The 23,307-nt window shown below is 37.5% G+C and overlaps 1 protein-coding gene across 1 annotated transcript; it reads left to right on the top strand.

Moving 5' to 3' along the window:
- Nucleotides 1–1,545: 1,545 nt before the first annotated feature.
- Nucleotides 1,546–16,547, top strand: LOC113013365 (immunoglobulin superfamily member 1-like; the record flags this gene model as incomplete). The annotated part of the gene is made up of 10 exons (XM_026154212.1): nt 1,546–1,616; nt 1,957–1,989; nt 4,971–5,234; nt 6,308–6,589; nt 7,439–7,702; nt 9,237–9,503; nt 10,356–10,652; nt 13,249–13,292; nt 15,596–15,833; nt 16,519–16,547. Coding segments are annotated over exons 1-10 (1,755 nt in total), but the record flags the coding sequence as incomplete, so codon positions are not given.
- Between the last annotated feature and the right edge of the window lie 6,760 nt (nt 16,548–23,307).

Genomic DNA, 23,307 nt, shown 5'->3' with positions numbered 1-23,307 from the left:
TGCAAAGTGTAAGTTGAAACTTCTGTGATCTGGAAGACTTTGTGATGACCCACAGGTAAGTCTCTGTGTTCATGTGATCAGTTATCTGTAACTCAGTTTTCTTCGTTTGTTACCATCAAGGCCTGAAACTATCAGCTTCATAATAAAGGTCACCTTTGTTTGGTACTCTGAGTCCTGCTCTGGATATGGGTCTGCTTTTTGAACTGACTCTGAACACAATCACATGATCTGTGTTGGTAACATGTGGTGTTCAACACAAACATCATTATTACAGTGTTTCAATCATTGTTTCACATCAGTTTGTTTTATTTTATTATGTTTACATGTAGTCAGAGGCTGAGGTCAGTGTGCGTCTGCACATACATGTCAAAGCAAGACAAAGAACAGTCTGCATAATAAATGAGTTCCTGCTTTACTTTGAAATGACAACAGATAATAAATATAACTTTGAATTTATCTATGAATTTAATTGTTCTTTAGTTGGTGAAACATAAAAGTCTTTAATCTCACGTCAGCCACACACTGAGTCATTTCCTGTGTTTGGGTCTCCACCAAACTTAAAACCAGAATTTAACCACAAGGTGAAAACTTTCACAGGTCTGAGGTCAAAGGAGCCTTTTCACTATATTACTGCATGATGATGTTTCAGCTAAGAGTCGAATAAAATAAACATATTTTAATGCAGCCTAAAGTAAGAATTTAATTTTAATTCAGCAGTTAAACAATTAAAAGGAGAAAAATGATTGAACCCTTGTATGGTGTTCGGGTCTGTGAGACCCGTGTTCAGTTTTTTTCAAAAGAAAAATTAAACAATTAATTATTTTTTCACGTGTAAATGTGTTGTGTCTTTCCACTGATTATAACTGATTTATTTATAACATTTTATATAAAAGAAAAACGAGAAGCACATTAATTCATAAATGTGATCTATCAAAGGTAAAGGGAAAAAATTAACCATGTTTGCTGTTCATATGTCTTGTAATTGGGATGAAGTAAACATCTGTTGAGTAATTTAACATAAAATTGTTTGATAGTGTTAATTTGGAAAGCCAAAACTCTAGCGGGTCCACCAGACCCATGAACACTGGCTGAGTAACAAAAATACGAACACCACACAAGGGTTAAAAAGGCTTTAGTGAAAATACAGGCACCAAAGTAGAAAAGCTGTTTTGGTATATTCACTCTCAGTGACTCCCAGTCTGCAGAAACCTGCCAGGAGACAAATATTAGTGGATATTGCAGCCAAAAAATCCCCCAAATGGGCAAAAGAAATATCCTGACATGAAGCAACAGAACAGCTTTATATATTATAGAGAAAGGAAACAACACAACAAAAGAAACAAGCTTCTATGTTTGCAGTGGACAGGAAATATAAACATATCAACCAACTGCTGCGGTCAAAGCTACAGGAGCTGTTTGAGTTTTGTGTGTAACGGCAGGAAGCACAGAGAGACCAATCAGAATAAGAGCCTGTAGAAAAACTCTTGTTGTATCTATATTAAACACAACTTCTCCTTTTTCTGCAAACTAAAACTGTTTGATTATCTGAGGATCAGAGTGCAGCAGGCTGGATGTGACGATGGGGCACTCTTTGCTCTGCATGATGGGCTTTTTCTGTAAGTACACGTCTGACATTGTTTGAACGGCAGCGATTAATGAAAATGTTTCTGATCTGTGAGAATTACAGTGAGTCACTGCTTTAACCTGTTTACCTGAGAGCTGGAACAAAGCAGACTTGTGATTCTTTAAGTGTTTAAATGTTTGATACACTGCTGCTTTTTGCATCACTTATAGTTACACACTGTGTTACAACAGTTTGGATTTTTATGATTATTTTATTTTATTGTCAAACAGATTACTGGTTATTACTGTTCATCTTTAAGAAAGTCTTACTTTATATTGTTTTTGATCTTATCAGTTGTATAATGTCTGATGAGGTTTTATTCATTATTTTAGTGCTCAGTACTGTCATCTGTGGAAATGCTGAAGGTAAGAAATGATCTTTTTCTTCCTGTTCATATATGTAGCTGTTATGTCCTATAATGTGCTCAATAATATCCTCCCTGTGTTTACATGTTATCTTCTGCACAGACTCAATGCTTCTATTCAGCCTGTGCAGTTAAACATAAATGGCTTCAGTAAGCGCTCCATGTGGAGACTGTGGCGTTCTTCACAGCTTTTACTGATGTACCATTTGTACCACTTTCAGTCTGTAAAACTGTAACAACAAAGCAGAGCAGGTACATTTAATCTCAGTGTAGATGCACAAATGTCACATGACCAATGCAAGATCATAACATTAACAATAAATGGACAAAGCCTGTCAAGTGACGTAAATACAAATACCACATGCTGACATGTTTTATGCTAACAGGCAAAACAAAGCACTAACAGTTAGCTTACAGTAGTAATGTAACAAACTTCACAGACCCACAAGAAGGACAGAGCACTAATATGTAGAAACAATCCATCATCTGCCCAAACTTACACTTTATCCCATCTCAAGAGCAGCAGATGGAGAACTATCACAGACACGGAGCTCTAGCCATTATTACTTGGCACTTCCGCTATTTAACCACTAGATGGCGGACTTTCACATTAACAGACCAGGAAGAAGTGTATTTGCTGAGCAATACTGTAGAATCATTTACTTACGAGATGAATAAATGTGACCCGTCATATAACAAACTTGAAACAAACTATATTTCAGGAATAACCTGAGGGACAAAATATTGTATATGATACAGCTCACACTCCACTGCATTTTAAAATACTAAAATGATCATATCAAGAGTGCAACCATGTGAGCAGATGTTTCACTCAGCTGCTATGCTTTACATTTACTAGAGTTTGTTTCCTTGAAACTGACTGATTTCCTTTTCATGCGTGTTTATTAGTTAATGCTAACAGATCACAGTTATGATTCACAAGATTGCACTTCTGCTGTGACAGATCCACAAGTGAATTTGGAGAGTTTTCTATAAGTAGAGGGTTCATAAACCCTGCGCTCAGGCTTACAGGCTCAGGCTTTTTCTCACGCTTAGAACAAACCACCAGGTGGCGTATTACTCACTCATTTAAGTGACGTTATTCTGCTGGTGGTGGTTATGTCAATAGAAACCAGGCTCACCTGCTCCCAGACATTTCAAACTATTTACAAAACAATCAGCTGTTCTGCATTCAATAAGATGCCACAAATTATTTGTGCCACTCCAAAAAAATAACTTCTGTCCACTATAAAGGAGAACATCACGGCCTGATACCTGCAGGTCTGACAGCAGCAGGTGTATCACTCCTGTTTTCTACCTGGAGACAGCAGTCGCCTTATTGTTCTCACACACAACACAAAACTATCCACAACACTACACACTAACTACACAAGACAACACTATCTACATGCTCCAAACACGCTAAACGTCACAAATCTCTCACATCTTATAACTCTCTCTCTCTCTCCCTTTTTTCTGCTCTTTCTCTTTCTTTCTCTTTCTCTCTCTGTCACTCCTAAAACTTCCCCCTCTTCCTAAACAATCACATGTCATATTGCCATATCAATTTGTCATTGGTCGACATTGTACATTTTCCCACCAACAGGAACGGGCTGTTTTTTTGTTTTGTTTATTTTTTGCTCATAAGCACAGAGTGCTTGCTAGCGCTGTCCTTAGACAGTAAATGTGACGAAAGTATTCAGGAAAAAAACACAGCATATATATTGTTTATCATGACTCTGGTTTTACGTGGCCTATCAACACAATTTAAAAACTGGTTTATATCACCTTCTTGCTTTGGCATCTTGAAGTGGTCATGTGATTGGCTTACCACGACTACTTTATTCTTCCGCAGTCAAACAGCAGCACTCATGCAATTGTTTTGCCACCTGAGCTTCAGGTGTTGTGGCAAAAAGTGATTGCTGTCTATGGGAGAGCGCAGCTGCTTACGTAGACAGCTACTTGCGTGCAACTGATATAAGATGCCGTAAGCTGAAGACAGCTTCAACCGTCTGTCTGTTACGTCGTTACTTATAATGCCGTTATTGCCATCACTGCTCACATTTGCAGTAGGAAAGAAAACTGCAGCTGGAACATCTGTGTGGCAGATGTTGTGGGTTTCTTCTTCTTCCACTAAAAGGATCACAATAACAACCTCATATTTTTCTAACTTACAAAACTTAAAATCAAGGCCACTCTGAAAGCTGACACCACACCAGCAGGGGGCAGTGTGACTCTGACCTCTGATGGACTGTGCAGACAGAATCTGATTTCAGAAAAAACCCATCTGACAATGAGATCATCTCTTTGAGCTCTAAGTGCAATCTCTATATCTGATAGAGACGTCTACACCTGCAGAGGAAGGAGAAGAAACACAAATTAAAAGCGAATCATTCGTCATTCAGGAAACTGATGAGTTTAGATATTTTTTCCAAGTTTAAAATGGCCTTCTCCGAATTATGGAGTGAATCACTGTTCAAACCAGTACTTAGAAAACTAAATATGTCAAATTAATAATTATTAGGCTCAGTGCGTCCTCAATGAAAACAAAACTTGTTTTTCAAGTCAAATTGTCACTAGAATACAAAATTATGATTCCCATTAACAATAGCAATAAAACCAGGACAAATATTTATAATGATTTTAGATTTCTATAATTCTGTTTATGTTATATTATTTTATTATTTTATTTTATTTTGTTTCTACCAGAGGGTGCTGTGACACCATCAGCGTCTCTATTTCCCAAGGCCTTGTATCAAAACGAGCTTCATGTACTGACTGTGTATTAGCATAAATCTGTGCATAAATCTATCCAGTGAACATTTTATGCACTAATCATTATGTTTTAATGATTGGACACTAATTTAAAAACTGAAGTTGTTTGTACTTTAACAACTGCTGGCTGTTTTGTTGTGACTCTACTCTAATGTCGTGAATTTTTATGTTTCTCTTCTCCTAACTGGATCATTGTTATGTGACCAGTTCCCATTAAGCCCACTGTGACTGTGGAGCCATTCTGGCCTCAGATATACAGCGGTGAGACAGTCACTGTCAGATGTGAGATTCATGGAGGTGAAGCAGCTCAGTGGACGTATGAATGGAGTCCAGACAAGTTAAACACACCTCCAACATCTAATGAACACAAAATTACAGTTACTGAGTCTGACAGTGGAGGATACAGCTGCTTAGGTGCAAGAAACTCCTCCTGGACAGAGTCGAGTGATGTCATCACATTGAGAGTAACAGGTAAGTTGGACACATTTCTCTCATTTTAATTCCAAAAAGATTGCAAAATAATTTCCACAGTACTGTGCGTTTCTTTTTTTAGTTTGATATCTAAAGTCATGCACAACAGCTTTTAATGTTATTATGTTAATATTAAGTAATCACTCAGGGTAAAAACGAGAAAACAAATTGTTTCTTACATGAAAAAAATAAATGCAAATGTAATTGTCCCAGTTTCTTCATGTCTGTGGCTGCAAACACACAGTTTTCACCACTATTTCAAATTTGAATGAGAGCTGACGTCCTGCAGCTAAACTCTCTCCTCGGCTGAACATTTGCTGCCATCAGCTTCTTCTCTGCTGGAAAGTTTCAAGACAATAACAACAAAATAGAATTCAAAAAAATAGAAAATAGAAAACAAATGAAGCAATTTGTTTATCTTATCACGAAATAAATTATTTTGTGATAAGATAAAGACATGTGATCATTTAAAGACACAGACACTCGTTTACATGTTTTTATTTCTTCACACACAGATGACTGAAACAGTCTCTTTACTGGCTTTGGAAAAAATCAGTTGAATAACTGCAGACCGTACAGAACTCAACTATATTACTGTTTTGTCCTCTGTAATGGGCTGAGCCCTGACATGAAATCACAACCAGCCACAGAAACAACTTTTCTATATGGAACCAATGTTTTGATAATTCCACAGATTTATAAACACAACTTTAAGAGCAAAACACAGAGAGCTGTCTACACAAAGAGAGAACACCAACAGTTAACTCTCTTTGTGGAACAGAAAACTCAGTTTCCCTCATTTCAGGATTATTTGTTTGTTTGTTTTCATTCACTCTGGTAGATTCTAAATATCATCAAATTACCTGTGTGTGTTTTTTTAAACAAACCTCCTGAAAGTTGATTTTCAAGGGAAATTTTCACCAGAATGCAAAATTACGACTACCATTAACAAGAGCAAAAAAAAAACCCCAGGACAGCTTTAATGATGATTTGATATTTGTATAATTCTGCTATTGATTTTCAAATCAAACTCACAAGTCAATCTCCTAATCATATATTTTTTATTTAAACAGCTCCTCCTGAGCCCACTGTGACCCTGCAGCCATCCGGGACTCAGATATACAGCGGTGTGATATACAGAGGTGAGACAGTCACTGTCAGATGTGAGATTCATGGAGGTGAAGGAGCTCATTGGACGTATGAATGGAGAGCAGCCAAGTTAAACACACCTCCAACATCCAGAGAATACACAATCAGCAGTGCTACTGAGTCTGATGGTGGAAGATACAGCTGCCGGGGCAAAAGAGACTCGTCCTGGACTGAGTGGAGTGACAACATCACATTGACTGTATTATGTAAGTGGGATTCACTCATTTAAATTTATCTTGCACAATGTTTCATCGAAGAACACAACAAAATACTTTGTCTTTCAACAAACCTCAAGCTTTTGGTTTTTATTTGAATATCTAAATATTAAATCTGATGTACAACAGCTTTTAATGTAATTATAATAATACACAGCAATCACTCACAGTGAAACATCTGGAGATAAAAACATATATAGTAAATTACCTGATTCAATTAGTTTAATACATTTTTTTAATTGTCACGCTCCTGGGTCTTTTGACCCAGTGTTCAGTGGGTTTTCTAAGTTCATTTGGTTATTAGTTTCCCCTTGTGTTTTCAACCCCTGCGTTAAGTCTCCCTTGTCCTTATGTGTTTTGTGTCTGCATGTCTTTTGTTGTCAAGTTCACATTGTCATGTCTGCGTTTCATTATGTTTCCTGTTTTATTTTGAAAAAGGTCCTATGTTCCTGTGTTTAGTGTGTTTAGTTTTGCACTTCCCCTTTGACGTCGTTATGCTCATGTTTCAGCTGTTCGTCCATGTGTTGCCACTTCTCCTGATCACCTCGTGTGTGTATTTAAGTCCTCCGTCTTCCTGATGTGTTCAGCGTTGCGTCCTCCCTCATATATGTCTGTGTGTTGTGTTTGCCATACCTACCAAGTTTATTTTGAATTGCCAACGTTAGTTTAATTTTTCCAGTGTTCAGCAATAAAGCTCCCATTTTGAGTTTCAGCCTGGCCTCTACGTTTGAGTCTGCATTGTGGGTCCTTTCATGCCTCCCTCCACACAGACCGTGACATTTATTGTTGATTTTCAAGTGAAATTATCCATCTGTTAATGATATATTTTTGTTTGACCAGCTCCTTCTAAGCCCACTGTGACCCTGCAGCCATCCTGGACTCAGATATACAGCGGTGAGACAGTCACTGTCAGCTGTGAGATTCAGGGAGGTGAAGGAGCTCAGTGGACGTATGAATGGAGTCCAGACAAGATAAACACACCTTTAACATCCAGTGAATACAGAATCACAGTTACTGAGTCTGATGGTGGAGGATACAGCTGCCGGGGCAGAACAGACAGGTTCTTCACAGAGTGGAGTGACATCATCACACTGACCGTATCATGTAAGCTGGACATATTTCACTCTTTTTAATTTACATTGCATGATGTTTCATCCAATGACACAACAAAATATTTTTAATATCAATACTTTCAATAATATTATTTTTTTTAGATTAATATCCAAATGTATCTGGAAGGCAAAACGATTTCCACATGTGGATTCTATTGCTGCAGTTCCATCAGGTCTTTTTTTTTCTTAGCATTTTTACATTAAATCCTCGAGCTTTCAGGTTTGACCAAAATGTAGTTGAATTATATCAGACGCTGGTCTGCTATTTCAGCCTTTCTCATTACAGCTTTCTTTTGGATTCATGTTCAAGATGACATTTTGAAATTGATGAAAACATAGTAGTTGTAGCACTCTGCCACTTGTCCCTTGCACCACACCCCCAAACACACACAAGTAGAGAGCTTTTGGATTCTGTTCTCACTTTTTATTTCTATTTCCGCACACACACACACACACACACACACACGCTGGAGCCATTTGCTCCATTCTGCTCCACTCTGACTCTCAGTCTCAGTCTGACTCTCCTCCTCCAGACACGTGCAGCTACTAAAATAAGGGAAAAGGTCATTAGTGTGGCTGGGATCAGCTGTTTCTGCCACCCACCCCTGATACTGTCCCCTCAACCTGCTGCTCCACCCCTGTCCTGCAACTGAGCTCCAAACCACACCCACCACAGGTGTTCATGAGTCTCACCTTCAATGACACAAGAAGAACCTCTAATGTAGAACAGCTCCATATGTGGATCAGCTGTTTATGGAACATTAGTGAGAGTTACCTTGATCTGCTGCTGATGAAGTTTTTAGTAAACTTGTGATTTTTGTTGAGCCCACGTGCTTGTTGTTGTAAACAGTTTCCTGTGACATGTTTACATTCCTGATTATCTTTTTAAAAGTTTGTATGAATTGACTGGTTCAGAAAAGTTTGGACTTGGACTATAAAATTACAAACAGATTTTGGCAAAACTACTGTTGTGTTCAGCACAATAGAGTCAGTCTGATCCTGCTCTCCTTATATGTCCTTAGTATTGGACATGTAATGGAGACACATGGTGCATCTTCTTATTTTGCATATGCTTATGACACAAAGATATGCTGTACTTAGACCATGTGACCCTGGCATGTTGAGTTCTCTTAATGACTGATGACTTTGAGGCTCAAACTGAATGTGAGCTAATGTCCTCCAGCTAAACTCGGACAAAGCTTTAAATGTTGTCACTGAATCTCCTTGGCTGAACACATGCTGAACACATGCTGAACACATGCTGCCATCAGCTGCTGCTCTGCTGGAAAATGTCAAGGCAATAACAAAAAAAGTAGAATTTGAAGAAACCTACATTTCAGACTCATATGACATCAGAAATGCATCTCTTTATCTCTTTAAGTAATAATCAACATGTCAGAACTTTTTATTGCAAGTCATATTTCCAACAGGATGCAAAAATATTATTCCCATTAACAAGAGCAAAAAAGGCAGGACAGCGTTAAATTTGTATTTCTATAAGCCTGCTCATGATATATTTTTAACAGCTCCTCCTAAGCCCACTGTGACCCTGCAGCCATCCTGGACTCAGATATACAGCGGTGAGACAGTCACTGTCAGATGTGAGATTCAGGGAGGTGAAGGAGCTCAGTGGACATATCAATGGAGACGAGACCGGTCAAACATACGTGAAAAATCCAATGAATACACAATCAGCGGTGCTACTAAGTATGACAGTGGAGGATACAGCTGCATAGGAAGAAGGGGAAATTTCTACACACAGTGGAGTGACATCATCTCATTATCTGTATCATGTAAGTTGATCACATAACAGGATATTTTAATGTTAATTTATTTCACACATTTTATACAAAATAACAACAAAAGTAGTGTGAATTAATTTTTAATGTAACAGTAATCATTCACAAAAATATATATTCAGTAAATTTGATGAAAAATGAAAAACAGATGTAATGATCCCAGTTTCTTCACCTCAGTTGTTGCACATGCTGAGTTTTGATCACTGCAGCTCAGTGTCATGATGCAGATCTTTTCTTTTAGCATTTTTCTTTTTCTAATTCCTCAAACTTTCCATTTGACTACAATTTGGCCTCATTTTAGGAGAGACTGCTCTGCTACATTAGCCTTTCTCTAACTGCTCGTATGTTTACTCATAGCAGCAGTTTTGTTTTGTTTTTTACTTTATTTATCTTTACACTTTCCAAATTAAACATCACGAGTTTTGGGCAAAATAAGAAATTAATTTTACTCTGAATGAAGATTATTTTCTGTAAAACTGAACTCAGATAAATGTTTTTACAAAGGTTTTGTGTAGTTTTGACTTTGTTGCTACATGAAGACTTTGTATTTCACCATTTATGAAACAATAATCACTTCATGAGAGCAGAGCATTTTCCAGCTTTGAATCCATCACTAGAGGTTTAACAGCATTGTTAGCAAACAAGAGCTAACTGACGACTCACGGATTATATGTTCATAAATGTCTAAATATGTAAATATGAAGATGTAGAAATAAATAAATTGTTGAATATAAAGATCATTAAATTACCTGGTTTAATTTATTTATTAAAAAGTAACTTTTTGATTATTGATTTTGAAGTCAATTTATCATTGTTCTAATGATATATATTTTTTTATTTGAACAGCTCCTCCTAAGCCTGCTGTGTTCCTGCAATCCTCCTGGACTCAGATATACAGCAGTGTGATATACAGCAGTGTGATATACAGCGGTGAGACAGTCACTCTCAGATGTGAGATTCAAGGAGGTGAAGGAGCTCAGTGGACGTATCAATGGAGACGAGACCGGTCAAACATACGTGAAAAATCCAATGAATACAGAATCAGCAGTGCTACTAAGTCTGACAGTGGACGATACAGCTGCCGGGGTAAAAGAGGTTCCTCCTGGACAGAGTGGAGTGATATCACCAAATTAACTGTATCATGTAAGTTGGACATATTTCACCCTTTTTTATTTATATTGCACAAAGTCTCATCAAAAACACAACAAAATACTTTGTCTTTCAATCTTTCACACATTAATTTCTGTAAAACTGAACTGCACGTCTTTGGACTGCAGGAGGAAGCCTTTAGACCCACACAGACACACGGGGGAACATACACACAGTGCACTTAAACAGCTCCTCCTGAGCAGTGTTGCCCCAGAAATGCTTTTTGGCATCGAAAAACAAAATTGCTGAATCCGACATCTCACATGATGAAAACCTTACCTGCTTATGATGAACTCTTTCTGAGCTTTATTAATCATTTGAGACCAAGTTATTTACAAACGTGTTGCTAAAGGTTTACAGAAAAACTTAAGATCACAGTTAAGTAAGCTTATGTTAGGAACAAAAGGACATCTCTTTGTTTGATGGAGATGAAAATTATGAACTTACAGCAGGCTGAATTCAAAGATACCTCACAAATCAAAGTGTAAAAATGATGTGGCTAATCCATTTCGCTGAAATGTCAGTGGAACAACTCCAAATGGTATTCAGTACGGCCGTCACATGCCGGCACTCAGACATTCAAAAGGTCGAATTTCTTGTAAGAAAACAACTTCAGATAATTTATATGTGATTCAAATTCATAACCTGTTTAACTTTTCTTTTGTTGTAGCCCTCTGCAGTTCCAAGAAACAACATTTAGGCTACGTCCGAAAATGCTCTGAGTCCACACTGGCGTTTTCAGTCGTTTTCACAGGGTTGTGCGTCCAACGGCCCAAAATGAACTGAACTTCCAAAGCAGAGCTACCTAGATCACTTAAATTACACAATTGAAAGCATATGTGTATTGTTTGTGTATTTATACACAAGCACTCATATATATTCAAATAATTTAAACAAAAATATTCATTTACCTGTTACTACCACACACCAAATCCGGTCGTTGGTACTTCCTGGCTTGTGTAGCCTCTACGTAACAAAAGCTCAACACTGCGCCCAGCATCCTGGAGACCTTCTGTTGTCTTTTGTACGTGTTTTGAAGTTTGTACGTGTTTTGAAGTTCGTACGTGTTTTGAAGTTCGTACGTGCTTTGTCTGTAGGGGCCACCGTAAATATACTTTTACTTATTCACTCCACATAAAATGTAATAAATAAATCATAATACAAAAACCAACTATTCACATTTCAACTTTTAACTATTTAAATTCTCAGCTTTTTTCCTTTTAAACAAATTTAAAATGAAACAACACAAAACACTGCAAACCACAACACAATTAAATATAAATTAAAATATGAAAACAAAAAGAACATGCATATCCTCTGTCACATAGGCCTGCATGAATAAACTTTCTAAATCCTTTATCATCTGCAACTGAAAATAGTTGTGGATGATTACTATACCTTTCTAATGTGACGTTGTTGTCCCTGGCTCTTTCTCTGTCTCTCCCTCCTGCTCTGTTCCTGTGCTACTGAGAGTGTAACTACCGCCCTTCCCCCCTCTTCCCAGCGCAAACCACAAGGCTCGCCTGCGGAGCAAAGCGGAAAAAAAGTGCCTGAGAGAAAGAAAAAAACACGGCTCCCGGCTCGCGTCGTTCACGTCAAAGTTCCGGCTCTAAGAGTTTACAACATAGGACACATATTCAACAGGTCAATATTGATAGATACTTTATTGATCCCACAAAGGAAATTGTTGTGTTAGAGCAGCATGATAAAAAGTGAAAGTAGTAAAGTCTACTATAAACAACAAAGTTTCACAATAAAATAAAAGTGCCAATGGGGCCTGGTGTGGGGCCTTACACTATGAGACAGCGCAGAAATTTTTATATTTACAGTGAAAAAAATGAATAAAATAAAGTTTGTTAAAAACAGTAAAAGTAAGGCTCATATTGTGTAAGACAGAAATGCAAATTGCATTAATAACTAATATGTTTGGGATTTTATGAAGGGTTATTATACAGCTTTATAGAAAACGGTAGGAATGATGTATTGAAGTGTTCTTTATGGCAGCATGGTTGAATCAGTCAGAGGAGCTCTGGTGCCTCTGAAGTGGGGCCCCCCAGCAGACAACAGTAAAATAGACACACTTGTTACCACAGACTGGTAGAAAATCTCCTACATCTTGCTCCACACATTAAAGGATCTGAGCCTCCTTAGAAACTAAGATCTCAGGTTATTCAGAAGGATAACAGCCAATTGACAACTCTGGATTATATGTTCATAAATGTACAAATATGCAAATGTGAAGATGTAGAAATAAGTAAATAGTGGGATATTTGACTTTTAAAAGTATTTATGCAATGTAAAATCTGAGAAACTGAAGCTGTTTACATGATATTGTGTGTTTATGTGTTGATGTTCAGTCTCACAGTTTAGTTTTGTGCACACCTGGTTGTTTCCAGTCACTCTGCTGGTAGATTCTAAATATCAGTAAATTACCAGGTTTAATCTGTTTGTTTTTATTAAAGTTTTTTTTGTTGATTTTCAGTCAAATTGTCACTGGGATGAAAAAAATGTGATTACCACTAAAACCAGGAAAGCTTCAATTATCATTTTATATTTCTATAAGTCTGATGATGTTATTTTTTATGAACAGCTCCTCCTAAGCCCACTGTGACCCTGCAGCCATCCTGGACTCAGATATACAGAGGTACCACAGTCACTGTCAGATGTGAGATTCAGGGAGGTGAAGGAGCTCAGTGGACGTATGAATGGAGAGGAGGCCAGAAAAACATACGTGGAACATCCAGTGTATATACAATCAACAGTGTTAATGAGTCTGATGGTGGAGGATACAGCTGTCGGGCCACAAGAAGCTCTTCCTGGACAGAGTGGAGTAATAGCACCCCATTGAGAGTAATAAGTAAGTTGGACATATTTCATACATTTTGATTTATACTGCAGTGTTTCATCACCTCAACCAAACACGTTATCTTTCAACAGCACTGTAGGTTTATGTTGTTGGTTAGTATCAAAAGCAGTTTAAAATATTTTTTAATGTCATTATTAAATATTTAATAATCGCTCTGAAAAATATTTTGTTATTTTGATAGAAGAATTCACTCAAAACGTAATAATCCCAGTCTGTCCCATCTTGACCTCATGGCTGCACATGTGGAGTTTATCACTGCAGATCAGTTACTTCCTTTGTTTTTAGCATTTTTACATTAATTCCTCGACGTTTCAGGTTTGGCTACAATATAACCTCATTTTATTAGAGACTGTTCTGCTACATTACAGGTTCCACTTAGATTCTTTCATGTAATTGTTGTTCATGGAATCAATTAATTTTTTTCAAATAAATGAAAAATAAAGGTTGTGATGAGGTCATCATGTGAAACTGGTACAATTCAGTTCATGGAAAATCAGTCAGAGCCACAAGAACCTGTTTGTTATACAATAACTACAAGTGTGACACACTCCAATGTCCCAAATCAGCAACTGCACCAGTTTCACATGATGACCTCATCAGAACTTTTAGAAAACGTTTCTCGCACTGTAATTTCTTCCAGTCTTCTTAATCTGCTGTCAACTCATGAAAAATAATCTGTAACTTTTGGAATCTGAACAAAAGATGATAACTGTGCAAAGTAAATACTGCACACTTTGTAAAAAATGTTGTGTTACAGTTTGAAATTGTTATGTTGTGACTTTGTTTTAAAGTTTAAACTGTTTGTCTGTGAATCATTTGCTTTGCAGTGACTCTACTCTTATGTTATAAACAGCAGAGTTTTCATGTCTCTCTTCTCCTAACTGGATCATTCTTATGTGAACAGTTCCCACTAAGCCCACTGTGACCCTGCAGCCATCCTGGACTCAGATATACAGCGATGAGACAGTCACTGTCAGATGTGAGATTCAGGGAGGTGCAGGAGCTCAGTGGACGTATGAATGGAGACGAGGCCAGTCAAACATACCTGAAACATCCAGTGAATACAGAACCACAGTTCCTGAGTCTGACAGAGGAGGATACAGCTGCCGGGGCACAAAGGACTATTTGTTAACAGAGTGGAGTGATATCATCAGACTGACTGTATCATGTAAGTTGATCACACAACAGGACATTTTAATGTTAATTTATTTTACACATTTCATACAAAAGTACAACAAAATATCAACAAAAGTAAACAAAGTTTTAATGGAGTTATAAACAGTAATCACTCAAAAGAAAAATATATTGAGTAAATCTGATGAAAATGAAATATAAACTGTAATGATCCCAGTTTCTTCACCTCAGTTGTTGCACATGTGGAGTTTTCATCACTGCAGCTCAGTGTCATGATGCAGATCTTTAGTTTTAGCATTTTTCTTTTTCATATTCCTCAAAGTTTCCATTTGACTACAATTTGGCCTCATTTTAGGAGAGACTGCTCTGCTACATTAGCCTTTCTCTAACTGCTGGTATGTTTACTCATAGCAGTATTTATTTTTTTTTTTACTTTATTTATCTTTACATTTTCCAAATTAAACATCTTGAATTTGGTGCAAAATAAGAATTTAATTTTATTCTGAATGAAGATTATTTTCTGTAAAACTGAACTCAGATAAAGGTTTTTACAAAGGTTTTGTGTAGTTTTGACTTTGTTGCTACATGAATACTTTGTATTTCACCATTTATGAACTAATAATCACTTTATGAGAGCAGAGCATTTTCCAGCTTTGAATCCATTGCTGGAAGTTTAACAGCATTGTTAGCAAACAAGAGCTAACTGATGACTCATGGATTATATGTTCCTAAATGTCTAAATATGTAAATATGAAGATGTAGAAATACGTAAATTGTTAAATATAAAGATCATTAAATTACCTGGTTTAATTTATTTATTAAAAAAAAAAGAACCTTTTGATTTTCAAGCCAAATATCAGTCTGCTAATGATATATATATATTTTTTGAACAGCTCCTCCTAAGCCCACTGTGACCCTGCAGCCATCCTGGACTCAGATATACAGCAGTGTGATATACAGCGGTGAGACAGTCACTGTCAGATGTGAGATTCAGGGAGGTGAAGGAGCTCAGTGGACGTATGAATGGAGACCAGCCAAGTTAAACACACCTCCAACATCCAATGAATACAGAATCAGCAGCGCTGCTGATTTTGACAGTGGAGGATACAGCTGCCGGGGTAAAAGAAGTTCCTCCTGGACAAAGTGGAGTGATGTCACCAAATTAACTGTATTATGTAAGTTGGACATATTCAGTAGGTTTGATGAAAAATGAAATACAAACCTAATGATCCCAGTTTCTTCACCTCAGTTGTTGCACATGTGGAGTTTTCATCACTGCAGCTCAGTGTCATGATGCAGTTCTTTTCTTTTAGCATTTAGCAAGTTTCGATTTGACTACAATTTGGCCTCATTTTAGGAGAGACTGCTCTGCTACGTTAGCCTTTCTCTAACTGCTGGTATGTTTACTCATAGCAGCAGTTTTGTTTTTTACTTTATTTATCTTTAATTTGCCAAATTAAACATCTTGAATTTGGGGCAAAATAAGAATGTAATTTTTTTCCAGTCTAGTTTCGGTCAATATTTGACTATAAAAATTGTTTATACAATGTAAAATCTGAGAAACTGAAGTTGTTTACATGATATTGTGTGTTTATGTGTTGCTGTTCAGTCTCACAGTTTAGTTTTGTGCACACCTGGTTGTTTTCAGTCACTCTGCTGGCAGAGTCTAAATATCAGCAAATTACCAGGTTTAATCTGTTTGTTTTTATTAACATTTTTAATGTTGATTTTCAGTCAAATTGACACTGCGATGAAAAAAAAATGTGATTACCACGAACAAGAGCAATAAAACCAAGACAGCTTTAATGATCATTTCATATTTCTATAAGTCTGATGATGTTATATTTTTTATTTGAACAGCTCCTCCTAAGCCCACTGTGACCCTGCAGCCTCAGATATACAGCGGTGATACAGTCACTGTCAGATGTGAGATTCAGGGAGGTGAAGGAGCTCAGTGGACGTATGAATGGAGACAAGGCCAGAAAAACATACATGAAACGTCCAATGAATACAGAATCAACAGAGTTACTGAGTCTGATGTTGGAGGATACAGCTGCCGGTCCACAAGAAGCTCTTCCTGGACAGAGTGGAGTAATAGCGCCCCATTGAGAGTAATAAGTAAGTTGGACATATTTCACATATTTTAATTTATACTGCACAATGTTTCATCAACTCAACCAAACACTTTGTCTTTCAACAGCACTGTAGGTTTATTTTGTTGTTTCGGATAAAAAGCAGTTTAAAATATCTTTTAGTGTCATTATAAAGATATTTAATAATCACTCTGAAAAAGATTTTGTTAGTTTGATGAAAAAAAATCAGTCCAAATGTAATAATCCCAGTCACTCCCATCTTGACCTCATGGCTGCACATGTGGAGTTTATCACTGCAGATCAGTTACTTCCTTTGTTTTTAGCATTTTTACATTAATTCCTCGACGTTTCAGGTTTGGCTACAATATAACCTCATTTTATTAGAGACTGTTCTGCTACATTACAGGTTACACTTAGATTCTTTCATGTAATTATTGTTAATGGCATTCAGTTATTTTAATTAATGAAAAATAAAGGTGTTCATGAGTGTCATAATATCTTTAATGATACGACAGCTAGGAGAACCTCCAGTGCAGAACAGATGCATTAGGGCATCAGTGGTTTAAGGTTCAGTTCATGAAAAATCTGTTAGAACCACTTGAAACCTGTTTGTTATACAATAACTACAAGTGTGACACACGCCAATGTCCCAAATCAGCAACTGCACCAGTTTCATCAGAACTTTTAGAAAACGTTTCTCGCACTATAATTTCTTCCAGTCTTCTTAATCTGCTGTCAACTCATGAAAAATAATCTGTAACTTTTGGAATCTGAACAAAAGATGATAACTGTGCAAAGTAAATACTGCAGACTTTGTAAAAAATGTTGTGTTACAGTTTGAAATTGTTATGATGTGACTTTGTTTTAAAGTTTAAACTGTTTGTCTGTGAATCATTTGCTTTGCAGTGACTCTACTCTTATGTTATAAAAAGCCATGTTTTTATGTTTCTCTTCTTCTAACTGGATCATTCTTATGTGAACAGTTCCCACTAAGCCCACTGTGACCCTGCAGCCATCCTGGACTCAGATATACAGCGGTGAGACAGTCACTGTCAGATGTGAGATTCAGGGACGTGAAGGAGCTCAGTGGACGTATGAATGGAGACAAAGCCAGAAAAACATACCTGAAACATCCAGTGAATACAGAATCACAGTTACTGAATCTGATGGTGAAGGATACAGCTGCCGGGGCAGAAGGGACTATTTGTTAACAGAGTGGAGTGATATCATCAGACTGACTGTATCATGTAAGTTTCATCCACATCATCTGCTATCAAAATAAGTGAAATCACTTGTTTTGCAGCTTTGTAGCGGTTTCTTTTGTGCTGTTAAGTAAAATATTTTTCTTTTATTCTGATAACAAAAAACTGTAAAAAGCAGCTTTTTATTCACAGTGAAGAGAACAAAACATATCAGAGTAACGTCTCTGCTGTGCAGCTCTAATACATGAAGTGCAGAACAAATGCTGAACCTGTTTCAGCTGCTCCACCACATCCACTAAGAACAACAGTAACATCCAATATTTTCTCTTCTGCATTTGTCTTATTTTTATTTTTTACCTGTTGCACCAACATATGATGCAGTTACTTCAGTTGTTTTTAACATGTTACCTCTTTTAAATTAATCTTAGAGGCTTTAGTTAAAGAGTCTGCTCTCATCAGAAACACACACTGCATCTTTTTCACTTAATGAACTCTGAACTGCAGACAACAATATGGCCTCATTTTATAGAGATTGACAGACCACGTGACTTTCACCCATTGCTTTGTGGGTACCCGTGGCAACAAAATCAAAACACTGCATCAAGCACTAGTATTTCCAGCACCGGTAATCATTAATTCTGCGGTTTTAATCCCTACTTGCATTTTATTTGCCCCAAAAACAGTTATGCACAAAACGACAGACAACACGGCAGGTCCGTACAAAGACAGACTTGACGAAAAGGCAAAAAAAAAAAAGGACAAGGAAAAAAAATCAAAGGAGTAAAAGGGTCAGACCCATACGAGCATACAGAGTGAAGTAAGGACGTTAGCGTGCTGCCCAACTTTCATCACGCACATTTTATTATTATATGGTCCTAAGTTTTAGCGCATACACTCACAAGATGTTTATTAACTTCAGCTCCCTGCAACAAGCCCAGGTCCAGTTTACTTTGGTGATTTGGACTATTCCATTTCACAGCTGTTGTTAAATTATTTCCCTCTATCTCCTGTACAGGCAAACGCAAACTATTTGTCGTTTCAGGTTGTAGTATTACACAACATTTTCGGATCTAATAGAAAAAAAATGAGTTTTTTGTAATTCATTCAATTTATTGTCTTTATTTATAACTGGTATTATTGTTTCATTCTATTATAGAATCTTACAAGAAAGATGCAAAATTGTATTCCATCATGCTTTATTAGCTGCTTCGCTGACAAACAAATCAACAATGCAAAAAAAAAAAAAACACAACATACTGGAAAACAGTTATTCATCACTTGATTGCTTCAATACAACCCTTGGGCACATATATGCGGGACATTTCGTGGCTGTTTTGATATCGCTCTCTCTCTTAACCGATCAAATCTCGCTGTGGTAGCAGCTTTAAACTCGGTATGACCAGGTTGATAGAAGGTGCCCAGTCTGGATCGCATTCCTGCATTTTGTAGACTGGTTTTCCTACAAAACACAACAAACATTAGCCCGCAAAGCCACAGTGAACAAAGCAGCGTAGCGCAACTAATTCAATTCAAATCAATATAAGACTTATTTGTAAACTACATCAACAATTATGTTATGATAAATTACGTAATAACTACAACAGAAGACCTACCTTTGTGGAAATGCTTGGAGCAGACTAACATGTGAGCTGAAGTCTTCCTGGACGTTATATTTGGTCTTCGAATGGCTGAAATCCAGGCCATCTGTCGCCTCTTTGTTGCATCGGAAACATGGCTGGAACAATTTCTCTTCCACGACGTAATCCGATAAAAAACTATCTCTTTACCCGTCGGCTTCTCGTGGCTGTCATGCGTCACTATACGGCTAAGCTACTCACGCAGAGAAGAACGGCTGCTGCTGCCATCATCATCCATCATCATTTCTGCTACACTGGCAGGGCTACGGGCCAGGACTCTCCTCTTCGGGTTCTTGGGGGATGTTGCTAGCTCCGGGTCCGATAACAGGCACCACACCCGCAGTAGATGTGCTGCTTGGTGTGAGGTCTTGCAGCAAGCTATCAAATATGGTGCATTTCTCGGCTTTTAAAAAAACGCTACGCTTCGCCAGGTGTTTCATCAGATTCGAGGTGTTACCTCCTTTGCACAGTATCAGCTTAAAGCACTTGTTGCAGGCTGCTGAGTTTGCATCTTTTGCTGTGAAGTACAGCCAGACTTTTGACTGCTTCGCCTTGGGCATTTTTAATCTGTAGCTCTGCTCTAAAAGAACGAACATACCTGGGCCCGCCTTCTATCCTTGGAAAGGAAAAATGACTGGCTAGAGTCCAAAGTGTATGACATCTTACGAATAAAAAGCACCAAAATAAAGCACCGAAATGTGCGCTGCTTTTCGATCTGATTACTACTGTTTATGTCAGAACCGATACCGGTACCGATCCCTAGTCCTTAGATGGCACCGCTCGGTCCTTGCAGCAGATTTCTACCAAAAAGATCGGCTGCAGGCTGTTTTTTTAAAGAAAAGAAAAAACAGCCTGCACACAAATCTGCGGAGCAATCACTTCTCTTGTAATAAAGCACATATTTCTACCGACTAATCTTCCCTGTATCCCATTTGTACAAATTTTAAAAAGTAAAATCAAATTCCTCAAAGTGTCTTTACATATCATACATCTATACAGTTCTTACTGGCCAATAACAATACATATATTATACATTTTAGTGCAAATCAAGTGAACCATGAAAAGTGTCTCATGCAAGCGCATTAGCCCAGGGAGCACATGTGGGTATGCTAGCATACTTCTCACAGGGCTAACACAGCTAAGAAATCCTTAACAGCTTCTGCAATCACATTTCCAACAAAACATCATATCCTGACCGATTTTATAACTTTGAAACCGGACTGTGAATCACAATTCAATTTGCATAATTTGAGACTCACCAGGATATTCTTCACACCAGGCACGTGCAGAGGGGGGGGGGGGCTAGAGGGGCTTGAGCACCCGCCCCTTTCCTGATGGGTGCCCAAAGTGCCCTTTTGATAAGGCAACTTTTTATAAAGAAATTATTATTATTTTTTATGTGTGTGTGGGTGCGGAGTCCTGTCTGTGCCCTTCAACAATAATATTTAACTATTAATCACAGTTTTGCTAAATAAAAGGATCTGGCTTGCATCAGTCACATGATCACATTTAACCAATGGTCGCCCTTGACGGCAGAACGCGCTGGTTACGAGCCGGGAACGAGCTCACAAAGAGCACGCGCATTTTTAGCGGTCCGGAGCTGTAGGAGAAACACAAGTTAACTCAGAGACACAGACTGATGCGATACAACCAGTAAGTAGGTGTACAGCGTACACTGTAGTGTATAGCACCCAGGAGTATTAGCTTATCACGTACACGTTGGTAAGCTGTCTTGTTGCAACTGACGAACTGAAACAAACGAGCGTGCTGTGTGTGCAACAGCGCGACAAACATTACCTGTCCTTTTATTAACTGCACAAGTAGTGCTGGTCATAGCTGCTGGCTACCTGTGTAAGGCTGTCATGGGTCTGTAGCTCTGTCACCGTTTTAGGGAACATATTTAGTTTTAAAGTAAGTTTCCGGGCTTTTCCTGCCTTTCTGGAGGGATTATATTTCACTAAAAAACGATCTAATATGCATGTCCACATAATTATGCATTATTATAATTATAATATATTTAAAAACACACGTTGTATTTTAAAGAACATACATTAAGAAGCAGATTATATTAAATTTATACTTTAAATAAGACAAAATTTGGATTTTACAGCAGTAAAATGATTGTATCTCTACAGTTTAAAAATGTAATAAGCTTTGCCCCTGCACAGAGTGGATAGTGAAACAAATGGAATCATCATAATGACATTATTTCATATTTATTACTTCCCCCTCCTCATTGCTTTATTATTGTAGCTCTAGTAATAAATAATAATGTAATGGATTCTGGATCAGCACCATGATGCCCATAGTATATACAGTATTCTGAAGAAGGTCTAAAATGCCACTGTGTGTGCATGTGTGTGTTTTATTTAGATGTATTTTTAAAAAAAATATTACTCATGATATAACATTGTCCAGACATGGCTGGTAAGGACATGAGGAGGAAACAGTAGGAGCTGTGTGAGGCTACTAAAGGCAGGGCTATAACATTTTTCTGTCATCATTTTATTATAGATTAAGTGCAAGAGTTGTTAGGTGTGGATAATTAGATTATAGTTTATTGCAATAGCAAGTTGTGCCTTGTTCTCACATAGACAGCAAGTGGAGAGTGATATATGAAATGATGGGAAGGAAGGAAGAAGAGAAGCAAAGAGTGATTCACAGGCAGAGCCTAAATTATTTCTCACAGTTTTTTGTTGCCTTATGGTTCCAAGCGCTGCCACCAATCTTTGCATTTTGTTATTATCTCATGACACTTGTTTAATCAGCTACCATCTCTCCTGTGGACTTTTTAATGTCTACAGTCTCAGATCAACACAGCCCTGCCCTTCCCATATTAGATTCTTGATGAATGTGTGTTGTTGTTATTCAGCCTGGTTCAATGTGCCCCTTTTTAACTTTGAGCACCCGCCCCTTTAAAGCTCTCTGCACGTCCCTGCTTCACACAATACATTAACTCTGTAGCTCAACAGGATTGAAAGTTCCACAACAGCTTTGTGCATCTACAAAACAAAATCACTGCTCAAAACAAAGTTTCATGGAGCTCTTTTACCCATTAAACATAGTGCAATATACAGAGAGATGTACCTTGCTCCAGACAATATGGAGCACATATAATGCACACCTAGAGCAGAGCTGCGGTGCATTCAAGGTACATAGGAAAACTTATACTTAACAAAAAGTAAAACTTAAAAAAAAAAAACATTTACAATAAAAATAACCATGGGTTACATAGACATTTACAGATAACTAGGACCAGAGTCTTTGTTCTCACCAGCAGTTTATACCTAGCTGCCCTAAAATAACAGATCAGGGTGAACTTTGAACTTGTTTTTGGGAAACAGAAGGCACGGAAATATACAAACAGTTTCCAGTTTACATTAATTTATGCATCCAAAAACCAGAGTAAAATAAATTTAAGTAAAACAAATATAAATAAATGTCTCTCTCTCTGTCCAGTTCAAGTTAGTTTGACTCTTATCTGTGTGAACTACAAGTTAACCTGTGTTAGCGCCTTCAGGGTTAACCAGCTTTCTTTCAGCTGCTCTTCAAACTCTGATCAATATGAGCCGACTCAGTTTACTCACTAGACCTGCAGAGTGGCTGTTTAGGAATAATCATCAAACAATTATGTTATGATAAATTACGTAATAACTACAACAGAAGACCTACCTTTGTGGAAATGCTTGGAGCAGACTAACATGTGAGCTGAAGTCT

This window comes from Astatotilapia calliptera, chromosome 3, assembly GCF_900246225.1.
Source record: "Astatotilapia calliptera chromosome 3, fAstCal1.2, whole genome shotgun sequence".
In the NCBI taxonomy this organism is placed as follows: domain Eukaryota; kingdom Metazoa; phylum Chordata; class Actinopteri; order Cichliformes; family Cichlidae; genus Astatotilapia; species Astatotilapia calliptera.
Note: the sequence above shows the minus strand (reverse complement) of the source record. Positions and strands in the feature narration are given on the sequence as shown.